The sequence below is a fragment of the Brachionichthys hirsutus genome, chromosome 21 (assembly GCF_040956055.1).
Source record: "Brachionichthys hirsutus isolate HB-005 chromosome 21, CSIRO-AGI_Bhir_v1, whole genome shotgun sequence".
Classification (NCBI taxonomy): Eukaryota; Metazoa; Chordata; class Actinopteri; order Lophiiformes; family Brachionichthyidae; genus Brachionichthys; species Brachionichthys hirsutus.
In genome coordinates, this window is record NC_090917.1 from 5,376,715 (window position 1) to 5,391,438 (window position 14,724).

Below are 14,724 nucleotides of genomic sequence, written 5' to 3' on the forward strand. Positions count from 1 at the left end.
GAAGTAGAGTACTGGCGAAGACTTAAAACATTTTGATATCAAAATTCCTTTTTTAGCTCCTGTAAAAACAGTCGAAAAAGAGGTGTAGCCACTCTGATTTCTAACCGTGTTAACTTTGAACTAATTAAAGAAAACAGAGACAAAGAGGGCAGATATGTGATAATTATAGGATAGACAATGTGCTAGTCACATTTGCTGATACATATGTTCCTCCAGAGAGTGACAGGAAATTCTTAAAATGTCTATCTGATACAATTATCTCAGAGAGCGAGGGTATTTTAGTCTGTGCTGGGGACTGGAACACGATTCTGAATTACTCCTTAGACTGTTCTAGTACAAGAAGAAATAAATCTTACAGATTGAAAGACCTTAATACGTTGATCAAAGAGACGGGGCTGTTTGATGTTTGGAGGGATATCCACGCACTGGAAAAAAAAAGACTACCGGTACTTGCAATTAAGACACTTCTACAAAACAGAAGTCAGGAAAGCTATTTAAGCAGAAGGTAATGAAGTGATGACCAATGCATCCAGAAGCCCACCCTCAAAGGTTGTTTCTAAACTGTATAAGGGTTTACAAAAATTAAATGGGGCAACCACACTATATGTAAAAGTCAAATGGGAGATGGAATTAAATGTCACGCTGACAGAGGGTGATTGGCAATCTATGTGTAAAGCACAACAATCTACCACCAGCTCCAGAAGATGGAGGGAATTTGGATGGAAAAACTTGATTTGCTTCTTTATTACCCCTCATATTAAAAATAAACAACTAGGGGAACAACAGCAGTGCTGGAGGCAATGTGGTCACGGGAGAGCCAATCACTCTCATATCTTTTGGCTCTGTGAAAAAATTCTGACATTTTGGGACAGTGTTATGCTAATTCTAAAAGAGGTGTTTGGTTGCGAGATCCCACGGGACCCCCGGATGGTGTACCTGGGTTTAATACCCAGCGATGTGATTCAGAAGAAAGACATTTACCTCTTTAAAATCCTAACACTGGCATGTTAAAAGGCCATCACAAGGAACTGTCTTAAAAGTGACCGTCCAACGATTGATCAATGGCTGGACATTGTAGAGGAAATGTACTCGATTGAAATGTTTTTGACGTTTTATCTAAAGACCAAAGAAAGGACTCACGGACAACGGTGGGGGAAATGGACCTCCTATAAGACTAACAATTGAGCCCTGAAATGACAAAAGAAACAGTAGCTGTAATGGGAAGCACATTTCTAAAATGCTAAAAAAAAAACATCTACCCCTGTACTTTAGAGATCTACAGTGATCGGACATACAAGTTCAGGGCAGCCTTGCTGTCTCACAATTACAAGCAGCTCATGTGAACAACATAAAAGTATGTCAATAATTGGTGTTTTTACAGCCACCGTCAGTTTTGCTCACGATGACTGAAGCGGCAGAGAAAGGTTTGTCTGTCTGCGGGTTTATTTTTGAAGAATTACCGATAATTTAGCAGCTCATCCACATGAAGTCAGCATTTTCAGCTTTCAGCGTCGTGAGAGGCGTTAATGTGAAGTCAGCATTTATGGTCGTCTAAATCGCTAAATCTATAACTATGGTGTCATGTTACAGGCTTGTCTGTTGGTAACACCTCTTATCCAAAACCTATTTTTTTAAGTGAAAGCACATAAATAAGCAGGAAATACCATTGATAATCTATGTTTTGATGTTTGCAGCGTATTACCGCTTTGTGGTGCTGGTCTTCAACTGTCTGATAACGTTCGGCTCCTACTTCTGCTTTGACATCCCCAGTGTTTTACAGAATCAGTTCCAAGGGGTAAGTAGGAGGTACCAGGAGCTTTCTTATAAAGCCTGTCCTCGTTTTGCAGCTCTTCACATTTTTATCGTTTGCTTCCTGTCACCTGACAGAACCTAACGTGTCCCAACACAACGGTGATCAATGGGACCGTTGACTGTGTGCTGGGACTGGGCTTGACCCCTCAGCAGTACAATCTTCTTTATGCTATCTATGCCTGGACGTAAGGAAACACACACTCTCTGCTGACTGTACCGTAACACACACACTGAGCACTTCTGCATTTAGTGCATGCACAGCTGATGCTGTCATCTCTCATCAGGAATGCCGTTGTGGTGATCATGGCTGGGTTTCTTATTGACAAATTAGGAAACCGCTGTAAGTTAAAATGATGTCATATATTTCAGTCTGTCCCCTCAGACAGCTGATTTATGTTATCTGACGGAGAATCGATTGTCCCTCTGTTCTTTCTGCAGTTGGAGTGTTTCTGTCCTCCTTTCTCTGTGTTTTGGGCTCATCACTGTTTGCACTGGGCTCCCACTTCAAAGGAACTCCCTATCTGCTGCCCCTCATGCTCACAGGCCGACTCCTGTTTGGATCAGGCAGTGGATCCCTGACCGGTATGACCACTTATTACATACCATTTATGGAAGCCCAAAAGAGTTATAATTAAATAAATAAAAACATAATTTTGAAATAAATACCATTTTGATAAATAACAGCAAATATATATAATATGGTCATTAAATTGTAAAATAAGGTAATATTATTCTGAAATATATTTTTACTATTCTTTAAAATCTAATTATTATTATTTTATTATAATAAAATATTTCCTAATGATTATTTTAACAATGTCATACTTTTTAAAATAAGGTATTTTTATTTATTTTGCAAGATTTTGTAAAATAGAAAAGGTTTTTGACAAAGCAAATTTCTATTTCATAATGTCGTTTTTCCGGCAGAATGACTTGGTCTGTCATTCAAAGCTCTGCTGACTCGCTGCAAGTGCTGCTGCTCATGTCTGTGTAGGATCAGCCAATCGCTTTACGGGCTTCGCCTTGTGTGCTTTGATTGACAGACCAAGTCATTTATTATTTTATGAAGGAAACTTGTTATGGCTGCTGAGGAGAATTAATATTTCTAAAAAGAACATTGTCTGGCTTTCTCTGTTGTAGTGAAAGTTCATGGCTGTGCACATAAGTTGGCTGGCAAAGCACCAAAATGCAAAATCTCAACGTTATAGACCCATGTTGAAGAAAATTATTTTAAAAATACTTTGCTGTTATTTTTTTAACTCACTTCATTTAACTTAACCATTATTCCTGCCTTTTTCTTTAAAATGTTCCTTGTAAAATGACATTCATAATGGCTTGTCAGGACAGTTCAGTTTTAATAAGTATGATTTTATAATTTGTAGAAGTGAAACAATACAATTGATGAGATTGGATATTTGTTTCATTGTGCTGGTTCAAAAATGACATAGCAGAATTTGTTTTTATTGCAAACGTAATGGAAAAAAAGCTACTGGTCATTTTGTTCTGTTTTGTTGTGACTTTTCTTTGATATACATTCTTTGTCTTGTCTTGTTCTCGGCCTCCAAATGTCTTGGTCTTGTCTCGGTCTTGGTTGGTGTGGTCTTGACGACAACGATACAATTAGCAATGTCACCTCGGAATAATTTTCCTAAGTTCCCCTGTTGTTTGCATGTTCATCAGTTGTTCAGAACCGCATCACAGCCTTCTGGTTCAAAGGGAAGGAGCTGGCCATGGCGTTTGGTATCACCTTGGCTTTCTCTCGCCTCGGTTCAGTCCTGAACTTTTTCCTCACCCAGAGGTTTGAAGAAAAATATGGCATGCAGTGGACACTCTGGGGTGGTGGGTTTACAACACAACCGGATGATGACATCATACAAATGTTTTCTTTATGCTATGTGGAACATGGTTCTTTGTTTTCTAGGTGCACTGTTGTGTGTGCTTAGCTTTCTATCGGCCGTTACAGTCAGCACGCTGGACAAAATCGGAATGAAGCAGCTGGGTCTCGATAGCGTCATTCAAGAGGAGTCCCGCAATGTGGTATTCTATTCTATTCTATACATGAACTCCTAATGACATTTCAAAGTGGCAAGTTCAAAAAGCATAGGACCTAACATTGAACCCTGTGGAACACCACAGTTTATTTAATTGTGTTTTGATTGATATTCATTCATCATTATGAAACGTTTCTCTTTCTGTGTGTGTTTGTGTGTAGAGAATTCAGGATGTGAAGCTCCTGTCACTCAGATACTGGCTGCTGGTCCTCTCCATCATGTTCTATTACAATGGCATCTTCCCATTCGTTGCAGATGCTAGGTAGATCGGTCATTATGTCCTACATGCATATTGTGTTATCTTTATGGCAGAAATGATCTTAGCTGAATAGCTTTTGGCTCAGGATGAGCCTAAAAGCGGTCTCTGAATATTACCCGCAGCAAATGGACAGTTTATATGTTTTTGGAGACTTTTTGGAAAGAAATTCACTTCACAACGTATTTATTTGATCAGAACTGACCAATTTGATGTGATCCTATGATGTACCCTTAAATCCTTATGTGTTGATTTATTTTTCTGTCCAGTAAATTCATTCAGGATAAGTACAGCGGCTACAGTCAGAAAGAGGCAGCTTATATTGCTGGTGCAGTTTATGACAGCTCACTGGTCCTCTCAGCCGGTGTGGGAATTCTCATAGTGAGTATATGTAACCCAGATCTGTCTCTAAACTGTCCAGAAGTTGCAGAAAGTAATGTCAAATATGCAGATATGTTGTACAACAGACATTCTGTTGTGTTGGCTGCAGGATTACGTGGGTCTGCGGGGCATCTTCATTGTATCCTGTGCTGTCCTCACACTGCCTGCATTTGGTCTCTTGGCCTTCACCTACGTCCCTCCTCTCGTCGCCACCATATGGCTGGGAATCACCTACTCTTTTGCTTCTGTGAGTTTTGATCCATTTTAATTTCAAACACCTACTCTCTCTGACAGATTTTGTTTTTGCCAATCACTTACTCACCCATCCATCCATCCATCCATCTTCTACCGGTTATCTTGGGCCGGATTGTGGAGGGTAACGTCAGGGATGCCCTCTCCCCAGACATGTCTTCGAGCTCTTCTCGGGGGGGGGGGGGGGGGGGGGGGGATGTCCTGAGGCACTCCCAGGCCATCCAAGAGACATAGTCTCTCCAGCGTGTTCTAGGTTTTCTCTGAGGCCTCCTCCCGGCAGGACAGATCCTTTCGGTCAAGACCCAAAGCTCATGACCATAGGTGAGAGTATGGGGACATAGATTGAACTTTGCCTTTCAGCTCAGCTACTTCTTCATCACAACAGACCGATACAACAACTGTCAGTTGGCAGCTCTGCCCCTCTCTTCATCCGAGTGTCCAAAACATGCGACCGGCGGTCCGGTAACATGGCACCTGCACTGCGTCCTTCTGCAAGACCCTTAAACACATCCTGAGAGCAGTTGAGATGATAATGGAACTTCTTGAGATTGATAGCATGATCTATGCTGATTTAGATGATTTTTACAAGAAGCTAATTGTCTATGTGTCACAAATTTATGCCAAAAATGGTCCCCAGTCTTAACCAACTGAGCTTTATTCCAGCCAAGCATGTGGCCATCTATCCCCCTCGTGGTACCTCAAGCAACTCTGGGAACAGCGCTGGGTCTGGCCAGCTCCATACATATGCTTGGAGTTGGCATGTCCAATCTGGTCATTGGACAGATTTTGGGCACAAAGTCTAGGTATGAAAGTAAACTCACCGCTGTGCCTCATTGAGCGATTCCTACAATATGTTAGAGCTTTGTTAACTTTTTACTGAACGTTTTTTTTTTCCATTCTCTGGTCAGTGAAACTAAAATTCCACTGTGGCGTTGGCAGAGGATGATGATCTTCATCCTGGCCAACATCATCAGCTGCATCATCGCCTCAGTGCTGCTCAACGTTGTCGACCACAGACAGGTCAGTCATCTCACACACAATGTCGTGCACATGATGCACTCAAAATGGTCAGTTCATGTCTTTACCTACAGGGTGGGATCCTGAACAAGACGACGAAGAGGTCAGAGCAGGCAAGGAAGAACTCAGACCAAGAGATTCTTATTGTGGCAGAGGAAGAACAAAATCAGGATGTGGAAGCGGAGGGGATTGCTCCTCATTCTATTAACTCTTAGGATTTCAGTTTGAGAATTTCGCTCTTATCATTTTATTTACACTGATAATAATTTACACTGATAAATAATATATATATATATTATTTGTTGGGTTGGCAGGGATCCATAGCAGAAATAACTTAAATTTAACACCATGTTTATACAAATGCTTACATTGCGCCACATGAGAAGGACACTCAATAGAGTGCATATCTCGACATGACCCACCAACAGTCTTTCTTAGATAATTAAACCCTTGTTCAAAATCCAACAAGACCCATGAGCCATTAAAAGGACGGTTCCCTGGATTCTTTTAAAGTAAGTGTGGAAAAATTGTTACACTCCTCTAAAAATTCCATTGCACATGCTATAATCTTATTGCCCTTAGTTTCATCAAAATCTGTCACTTTTTATGTAATTCAAAAAGAACCAATTTATTATAATTCTCGTTTTTTTTCTAAAATGGGTGGCGTTTAATATAGAGTACATCTGCATTTTTTTAAAATAATATTTTCCTGATTTTATTTTCATTAAAAAAGCTGAAGAACTAATGAAAAATAATAAATAAATACAAATTATTTATGAGCTTTACATGTTTACAGGTTTATACTCGTAAAAGAAATCACACACTAAATTGATTTTAAATTAATAGTTTTAAATAATGAATAATATATTAAGCTCTCTTTATTGTGGATTTATTAAGACTTGCTACTACTACTTATAGTATATTGAGTAAATTGTATGAATGTTTGGAATGTGCAGTTGCTTTCTCAATAAAGTTTGAAGGATTTAAAAAAAACCCAGCTGGGCTGGTGGAATGTTGCTGCGCGCGCAGATTTCCAAATGGACCCTGAGCGGTTTTAAATAATAAGCAGATCCATCCATGTACTTTAGAGATCGACGATGTGCGGGCGTCACTAGCGCTCCGGGATTCTCGGCAGCCCACGGAAACAACACAAGGGCATGTAATTATTCCGTGTTTAACCACCGCCGCTTTTGTTCACGATGACTCAACCGGCAGAGAAAGGTAGGTCTGACTGCGAACTTGTTCTTTTTTTTTTAATTATTATTATTATAATTATTATTACTGTTTAGCTTAATAACTGGAACTGGATCTACTTCTCCCGACAAACTGGGCCACGGAAAAACCAAGCGAGCAGTTTTACGAAGCCCGCTGCAATGGTTGTCTTATAAAGTCGCTCTGTTATTAAGCACATTTAGTCAAGCACTGAATGTAAATATCAATGATCCATTCTTTATGTTGCTTGTCTGTTTGTTTGCAGCGTATTACCGCTTTGTGGTGCTTTTCTTCAACTGTCTGCTGACGTTCGGCTCCTACTTCTGCTTTGACATCCCCAGTGTTCTGCAGGATCAGTTCCAAGGGGTAAGTAGGAGCTGAAAAGTCACATCAGCATTTATGATTCCTCATAAATTAAATCATATTTTTGCGTCGGAAATACAAATCCTGTCCTCGTTTTGCAGCTCTTCACATTTTTCTCGTTTGCTTCCTGTCACCTGACAGAACCTGACGTGTCCCAACACAACGGTGATCAATGGGACCGTTGACTGTGTGCTGGGACTGGGCTTGACCCCTCAGCAGTACAATCTTCTTTATGCTATCTATGCCTGGACGTAAGGAAACACACACTCTCTGCTGACTGTACTGTAACACACACACTGAGCACTTCTGCATTTAGTGCATGCACAGCTGATGCTGTCATCTCTCATCAGGAATGCCGTTGTGGTGATCATGGCTGGGTTTCTTATTGACAAATTAGGAAACCGCTGTAAGTTAAAATGATGTCATATATTTCAGTCTGTGCCCTCAGACAGCTGATTTATGTTATCTGATGGAGAATCTGTTGTCCCTCTGTTCTTTCTGCAGTTGGAGTGTTTTTGTTCTCCTTTCTGTGTGTTTTGGGCTCATCACTGTTTGCACTGGGCTCCCACTTCAAAGGAACTCCCTATCTGCTGCCCCTCATGCTCACAGGCCGACTCCTGTTTGGATCAGGCAATGGATCCCTGACCGGTGAGGCCACTTATTACACACCATTAGCAAATGTCACCTCAGAATAATTTTCCTAAGTTCCCCTGTTGTTTGCATGTTCATCAGTTGTTCAGAACCGCATCACAGCCTTCTGGTTCAAAGGGAAGGAGCTGGCCATGGCGTTTGGTCTCACCTTGGCTTTCTCTCGCCTCGGTTCAGTCCTGAACTTTTTCCTCACCCAGAGGTTTGAAGAAAAATATGGCATGCAGTGGACACTCTGGGGTGGTGGGTTCACAACACAACTGGATGATGACATCATACAAATGTTTTCTTTATGCTATGTGGAACATGGTGCTTTGTTTTCTAGGTGCACTGTTGTGCGTGCTTAGCTTTCTATCGGCCGTTACAGTCAGCACGCTGGACAAAATCGGAATGAAGCAGCTGGGACTCGACGGCGCCATCCAAGAGGAGTCCCGGAAAGTGGTATGAACAGTGTCTGACCTCATCTTTCTCAGGAAGTGATTGTTTGTGGAGTTAATTATTTGTCTTTCTGTGTGTGTTTGTGTGTAGAGAATTCAGGATGTGAAGCTCCTCCCATTAAGATACTGGTTGCTGGTTCTCACCATCATGTTCTTTTACAATGGCATTTTCCCATTTATTGCAGACGCGAGGTAGGCGTGGAATTGCATTCTTTCGGGATGCATTTATATTATCAGAAATGACCATATTGATGTGATCCTACGATACGCAAAGAATAATTTTGTGTTAATAGCTGTGTATTTTTCTGTCCAGTAAATTCATCCAGGATAAGTACAGCGGCTACAGTCAGAAAGAGGCAGCTTATATTGCTGGTGCAGTTTATGACAGCTCACTGGTCCTCTCAGCCGGTGTGGGAATTCTCATAGTGAGTATCTGTAACCCAGATCTGTCTCTAAACTGTCCAGAAGTTGCAGAAAGTAATGTCAAATATACAGATATGTTGTACAACAGACATTCTGTCGTGTTGGCTGCAGGATTACGTGGGTCTGCGGGGCGTTTTTGCTGTATCCTGTGCTGTCCTCACACTGCCTGTCTTTGGTCTCCTGGCCTTCACCTACGTCCCCCCTCTCATCTGCACCATATGGCTGGGAATCACCTACTCCTTTGCTGCTGTGAGTTTTATATACACTTTATTTTTTAACACCCATTCTCTCAGGAAGATGTTTTTTTTTTTTTTTAATAACACAAACACACTGAAAATACTGTATTGTGTGTGTGTTAGTTATTAGATGACAGAGAGGGAGAAAGAAAGGCAGCGGCATCCTTTTCCAGGCGTGTCAGTCACTTCCAGCTCACAACAATAAATGCTAGCATTAGCAATGATGGAGAAGTCAAATAGCAACGCAATCAATCAGCTCTGCATGGACTTAAGCCTTTTACTGATAGGCGGTGGCAGATCAGGAGATCCTTCCGCCCTTTGTTCTGACTCAGTTTCTCAAGTTGCAGGTTCTCGTGGGGTGTTGACAGCCGTTGATCCTCTGCAGAACGGCGTTGCGGTTGAAGGAGACACCAATCGTGTCTTTCAATGTCTTTGTGTCAGATATTCATGACAAAAAATGGTCCCCAGTCTTAACAAGCTGTGATTCTCACTCTCTTTGTGTATATATATATATATTGTTTCTTTAAGAGAGAGAATTTAGTTTTTGATTTGATTGTTATGATGTGTGCCTGAAGCCGTGGGCCTTCTCACGATTTTATTATGTTCGCATAATGATAATAAAGTATCTTGAATCTTTATTCCAGGCAAGCATGTGGCCATCTATTCCCCTCGTGGTACCTCAAGCGACTCTGGGAACAGCCATGGGTCTGGCCACCTCCATACAGATGATTGGAATTGGAGTGTCTAATCTGGTTGTTGGACAGATTTTAGGCACCAAGTCTAGGTAGGGAGGTGAACTCACTGCAGTGCCGCATTGGGTGACTCGTACAATAGTTCTGTGCTTCCTGAATTCATTTGTCTTTCCATTCTCTGGACAGTGAAACTAAAATTCCACTGTGGCGTTGGCAGAGGATGATGATCTTCATGTTGGCCAACACCATCAGCTGCATCATCGCTTCAGTGCTGCTCAACGTTGTCGACCACAGACAGGTCAGTCAGTCAGCTGACTGTGAACAATTTTGCATACCTGCATTCAGGGTCTTCAGATCATGTTTCGCCCCCCCCCCACAGGATGAGATCCTGAATAAGACGACAAAGAGGTCAGAACAGGCAAAGATGAACTCGGACAGAGAGGCTCTTCTCCAGGAAGAAGAAGAGGAAGCGAAGGAGATCACTCCTACTCTTGACTCTTAAGTTTGAATATAGCCCAAGTATTTTATTTTTATTATATGTATGGATTATTGTAAATGGGGCGGCTCGGTGGCGCAGTGGTAAGCACTGTTGCCTCACAGCAAGATGGTCGCAGGTTCGTCTCCGGCTTGTGGCCGTTCTGTGAGGAGTTTGCATGTTCTCCCCGTGTCTGCGTGGGTTCTCTCCGGGTTCTCCGGCTTCCTCCCACCACCAAAAACATGCAGCCTAGGCTGATTGGTGACACTAAATTGCCCGTAGGTGTGAGTGTGTGTGTGGCTGGTTGTCTGTCTCTGTGTTGCCCTGCGATGAACTGGCGGCTTGTACAGGGTGTCCCCTGCCTCTCGCCCATTGACTGCTGGGATTGGCTCCAGCTTGGCCCGCGACCCGATAACGGAATAAGCGGTTAGGAAATGAAATGAAATGAAATTATTGTAAATGTGTTCTACTTTTTGAGCAAAACATTTCAACCACATTGTTGCCACAGCAGATGATTGGGCCGGTTTATTAAACAACATTAACTTTTCAACTCCCTCCATATTCCTGACTCATGAAATATGATCCATGTTAGCAACAATGAGGTGACACTGTTGTGTGTAGTGAATCAATTATATGTTTTAAATCCTTTTTTATTTTTAATGTGCCCAGGGTTAGGTTAGGTTAACTTGCTGGGCTCAAGTAAACGTTGGCTCGGCGCTCGAACCACCAACCAGCCGATAATAGGTGGGGCTCTTGACCTCAACGTACCCTCTAAGTGGCGCGCGTGCAATTGCGCACTGCTGATGCGGTCTTCGCGCCGCAAAAATCTCCGCAGCGCACAAAAACGAAATCCAACCTAAATTGAAAATAAGAGAAACACGTAAAAATTCATCCTGTGCTGCTTTTCAATGTGAGCCAGTGAGTGACCGATGACCTGCTGCTGCAGCTAACGATGAGAGTCACGTGCGTTTTTACGCAGCTAATCGACGTCCACAGGTGTTTGAGCGAACAAAGCGGCGTGGCCGATGTGGAGGGAAGACGCGCTTATGATGCGACGTGCTGCCGATGTCAACCCTTTATAATAATGACAAGACGAACGGGCGGTGGCGTTATCTCAGCACGCCAGAGTGAAAAGGAGACGTGATTCTTTATCACTAGAACTACCAAGACAGTCATTTTGACTGCTTTCAAAATTTGCAACGTTATAACTTGGTTTAAAAAAACAAACTATGTACCAATGGGATCCTGACTTTTCCTAAATGTGTGTATATATTATTATAACATTGTTTTATTACTGCCTCGAATGACCATAGCAGTCAGATTGACTGCATGCGTTTTACAGGGCGTGTCATAATGTCACTCTTTGCTATTGTCTATTTGGTTTTAGGCTCTGTGAAGCTAAAACTAAGTTATAGCTTCACTCTAAAGCCAAAAGAGAAGAATTCATGAATGAATGAATATATTTATAAGATAGAATGTTGGAGTACAAGTACAGCCACACAGTAACATGTATTACAGTACAAATCAAACATCCTGTCTAAGGAGCATTTCAAAAAAGCCCTTGCGGTCTTGTTTCCTTTGAAAGTTCTTAGTGCATAAATCATCGACATTTAACAATACAAATAAAACTAATATTAAATTACTCAATTGATGCAAAATAATAATAAATAAAAAATAAATTACAAGTAGAAATAAAATGAAAGTTATGGAGGCTTTAGCCTTGCTTCAGAGCCTTGGTGAGGAAGACTCTGATGGACGGTGACCAGTCCCGCATCGTGCGGGATTGCACAGCGTTTTTATCTCAAATCCGGCATCACGCAAATAAGCAAAGCAAATTGGCATTGCAACAACAGAGTGTCGTCAGTTGGCTGTTGTTCATAATTGTTAGAAAGCCCATATTATTAGTTTGGCGTTGCACGGCTCATAGACGCGTTTCCAGCCGACAATTGTTTGTTCTGATGTAAATCGTCACATATCCCATCTCCATCACACCTTGCCACTCTACACCACCAGCATTCCCGGAAGACAACCCTCTCATCCTTTTAATAATAGTTAATAATTATCATTGTTAAAGGTCAAATGATGACTCCAACCTGTTTTTAAAGCAGGATGCATTTGTTTTGTTTTCCACAGAGATAATTGCTGCAGTTGGAGTTGGCATACGTCATTGCAGAGAAGTTATGTTGTGTCAATGAAATAAATAAAACACTCATCATTATAGTTTCATTTAGTGGCCTGATGTTTTTCTTAGATCATTATAACAATAGTCCAAATTATAATATCCGAGCAGTCCAAATGACTGCTATGGTCACTCTAGTAGTTGCGGAATTCTGATAGACCGAGTGTTAAAGATGGAGCGCAAACAGAAGAACAAACGGTGAGACTGGGGCAGATGTTTTATAGGACGTCCACCTGGACAACGTGTCCAACCGTTGGAGACGTGAGAAGGACACAGGACAAATTTGTTCATATACTGTATTTTGACGACGAGGAGTTCCACAGGAATGAATGAATGAATGAATTTTATTTTCGAACATGTATAAAAATACGTAAGTATTTGTACATACAAAAGAAAGAAATACTGATAAAATAAAATAAACAAAAGACATAAAACGCAGCACATAGATAGAAAAAGGAGTCGGAAGAAGTGGAATACTTAAAAACAATTCCTACCTCTTTGTAACTATTATTCAGTTTATAGCAAAAAATGTATTAATAAACTATAAAATACTATCATATATAAAGAAAAATATATATACTCCTCATCCACAGTTAACACCCTTCCTCCTCCGTATACAAAAAAATTGTACCTCCTTTGCTTGTTAATTTTCTCTTTGTTGATTTTATCTCTAGTTTTTATGTTTTTTTTATACTATTGTGCACTTTGAGGTTTGCTTTCAAATATAAAGTGCCTTCAACCTAAAATATATTATTATGACGTTGCTCACATTTGTCCGAGGGTCTGCTCAGGGAGTTTGTGTGTTTGCTCAAACACATGAATATTAGAGGGAAAATTGCTCTTAACTATGGGAATTTTACTATAATAAAATGCTGATCACCTTTTTTTTAAAATGCAATCCTAGCTGAATATCTGAAAAGAAAGATGATGCTGAGATATGTTTACTTTGTGTCATTCAGTACAGAGATTCTTCATGTTTTAGTAAATTCACCCATGAATGAATGATGCAAAGATCAGAGAGATGTTATGGACAGCCATGAAGCCACTGTGCTTTCTGGGTTCTTCCTCATGCACTCCCATTAAAATGCTACCAGATCATTTGAATATCCTGCTTCCAAACACATGCACACACAGCACCAACCCACACAACCTCCAGCTCTCATTAGCAGAGGTGAAGCTCGTAGCTACTGCACTTAAAATCATCAGCTGGATAGAAATATCGCTCTGGGTAAGTAATAATCTTTCTATATGTACAAGCTGAATGTCTGTGAAATTATGTGATATATATTATGTGATATAATAAATAAATACATTGACAAAACAAATGTAGAATATAATCTGCAATATGAGGATGGCCAGCATAACCTAATGTTGTTTCTTATAAATAACCAACACAGTATTTATATATATGTATTTTTTATCACATCACAGCCATGTATTCATTGTTTAAAATTATGATCTGCAGTTTACTCTGTATGCTTAACTCTTCATGTTTTTCAAAGGCGAAGGCGATATAATACTCGATTTTCAAACAAAGAGCAATGAATTGGAAAAACAGAACTCTTATCTTCTGAGCAAAGTTAAGGACTTGGAAAACCGAAGCGGGTGCGTCCAATTTACGTTTCATTAATATTCCAGAAAAAAAATCAGAGGCTCGTGATATCCTCGGCTTCACGCAGCTTCCCTGCTCATTGAGCGCGCACACCGCACCACACTCCTACGCGCCCTCCTGTTGGAACCACCGCGCGTCATGGAGACAACACCGTCACGCGTTACGGAGACCCATTTTGATTTAAGTGAAAAAAAAAATTCTGGGGATCTATCTCTTTAAACTTGCATTGATATGGCTTGGTATCCATCTTATTTGATTTTGTTTACTTTCTTCTTTCCTCACTCGACATTTGTTTGAGCACGCCCCCCCCCCATGCAGGATATTTATCTATGACTTTGTACACGATGGTGTCTGCTCTTAATTCAGACTGTGTTTTATACTCTAAAGCATATGTGTCAAACTCAAGGCCCGGGGGCCAATGTGGCCCGCCACGTCATTTTTTGTGGCCCGCAAGAGCTTTGTGCAGACATTTGTTTTTGTAAAATGCTGAAAAGTAAAAGTGAATCAGAGTTGAAGTGTATTTGTAACTGATTTATAATCTGTAAATGGGGTTTTAATGTTAAAATTAAGTATTTGGTGCTGACTCCATTCTGCATGACTGTGTTAAATGTGTATGTTTTGTACAGTTTTATAGTATCCGGCTTTAGGTATGCTAAAAATTAGAAAGAAAATCTGATC

At 40.8% G+C, this 14,724-nt stretch overlaps 2 protein-coding genes across 2 annotated transcripts; both read left to right on the forward strand.

Moving 5' to 3' along the window:
• Positions 1-1,402: 1,402 nt before the first annotated feature.
• LOC137910244 (lysosomal dipeptide transporter MFSD1-like) lies at positions 1,403-5,984 on the forward strand. The gene is made up of 13 exons (XM_068754683.1): positions 1,403-1,424; positions 1,695-1,795; positions 1,888-1,997; positions 2,097-2,152; positions 2,251-2,394; positions 3,493-3,651; positions 3,734-3,849; positions 4,025-4,125; positions 4,389-4,500; positions 4,610-4,747; positions 5,416-5,555; positions 5,661-5,772; positions 5,844-5,984. Exons 1-13 carry the CDS (start codon positions 1,403-1,405, stop codon positions 5,982-5,984), a joined length of 1,452 nt encoding a protein of 483 aa, XP_068610784.1.
• A 931-nt stretch (positions 5,985-6,915) lies between these two features.
• On the forward strand, positions 6,916-10,805 carry LOC137910178 (lysosomal dipeptide transporter MFSD1-like). The gene is made up of 13 exons (XM_068754610.1): positions 6,916-6,990; positions 7,247-7,347; positions 7,486-7,595; positions 7,695-7,750; positions 7,849-7,992; positions 8,077-8,235; positions 8,318-8,433; positions 8,521-8,621; positions 8,743-8,854; positions 8,964-9,101; positions 9,733-9,872; positions 9,967-10,078; positions 10,160-10,805. Exons 1-13 carry the CDS (start codon positions 6,969-6,971, stop codon positions 10,280-10,282), a joined length of 1,434 nt encoding a protein of 477 aa, XP_068610711.1. The 5' UTR covers positions 6,916-6,968; the 3' UTR covers positions 10,283-10,805.
• Positions 10,806-14,724: the final 3,919 nt, after the last annotated feature.

Coding starts and splice junctions, on each gene's coding strand:
- LOC137910244 (XM_068754683.1), top strand. CDS start 1,403: ATGACTGAAGCGGCAGAGAAAG. Junction 1,796..1,887: donor TACAGAATCAGTTCCAAGGG/GTAAGTAGGAGG, acceptor GTCACCTGACAG/AACCTAACGTGTCCCAACAC. Junction 3,652..3,733: donor GCAGTGGACACTCTGGGGTG/GTGGGTTTACAA, acceptor TTTGTTTTCTAG/GTGCACTGTTGTGTGTGCTT.
- LOC137910178 (XM_068754610.1), top strand. CDS start 6,969: ATGACTCAACCGGCAGAGAAAG. Junction 7,348..7,485: donor TGCAGGATCAGTTCCAAGGG/GTAAGTAGGAGC, acceptor GTCACCTGACAG/AACCTGACGTGTCCCAACAC. Junction 9,873..9,966: donor ATTTTAGGCACCAAGTCTAG/GTAGGGAGGTGA, acceptor TTCTCTGGACAG/TGAAACTAAAATTCCACTGT.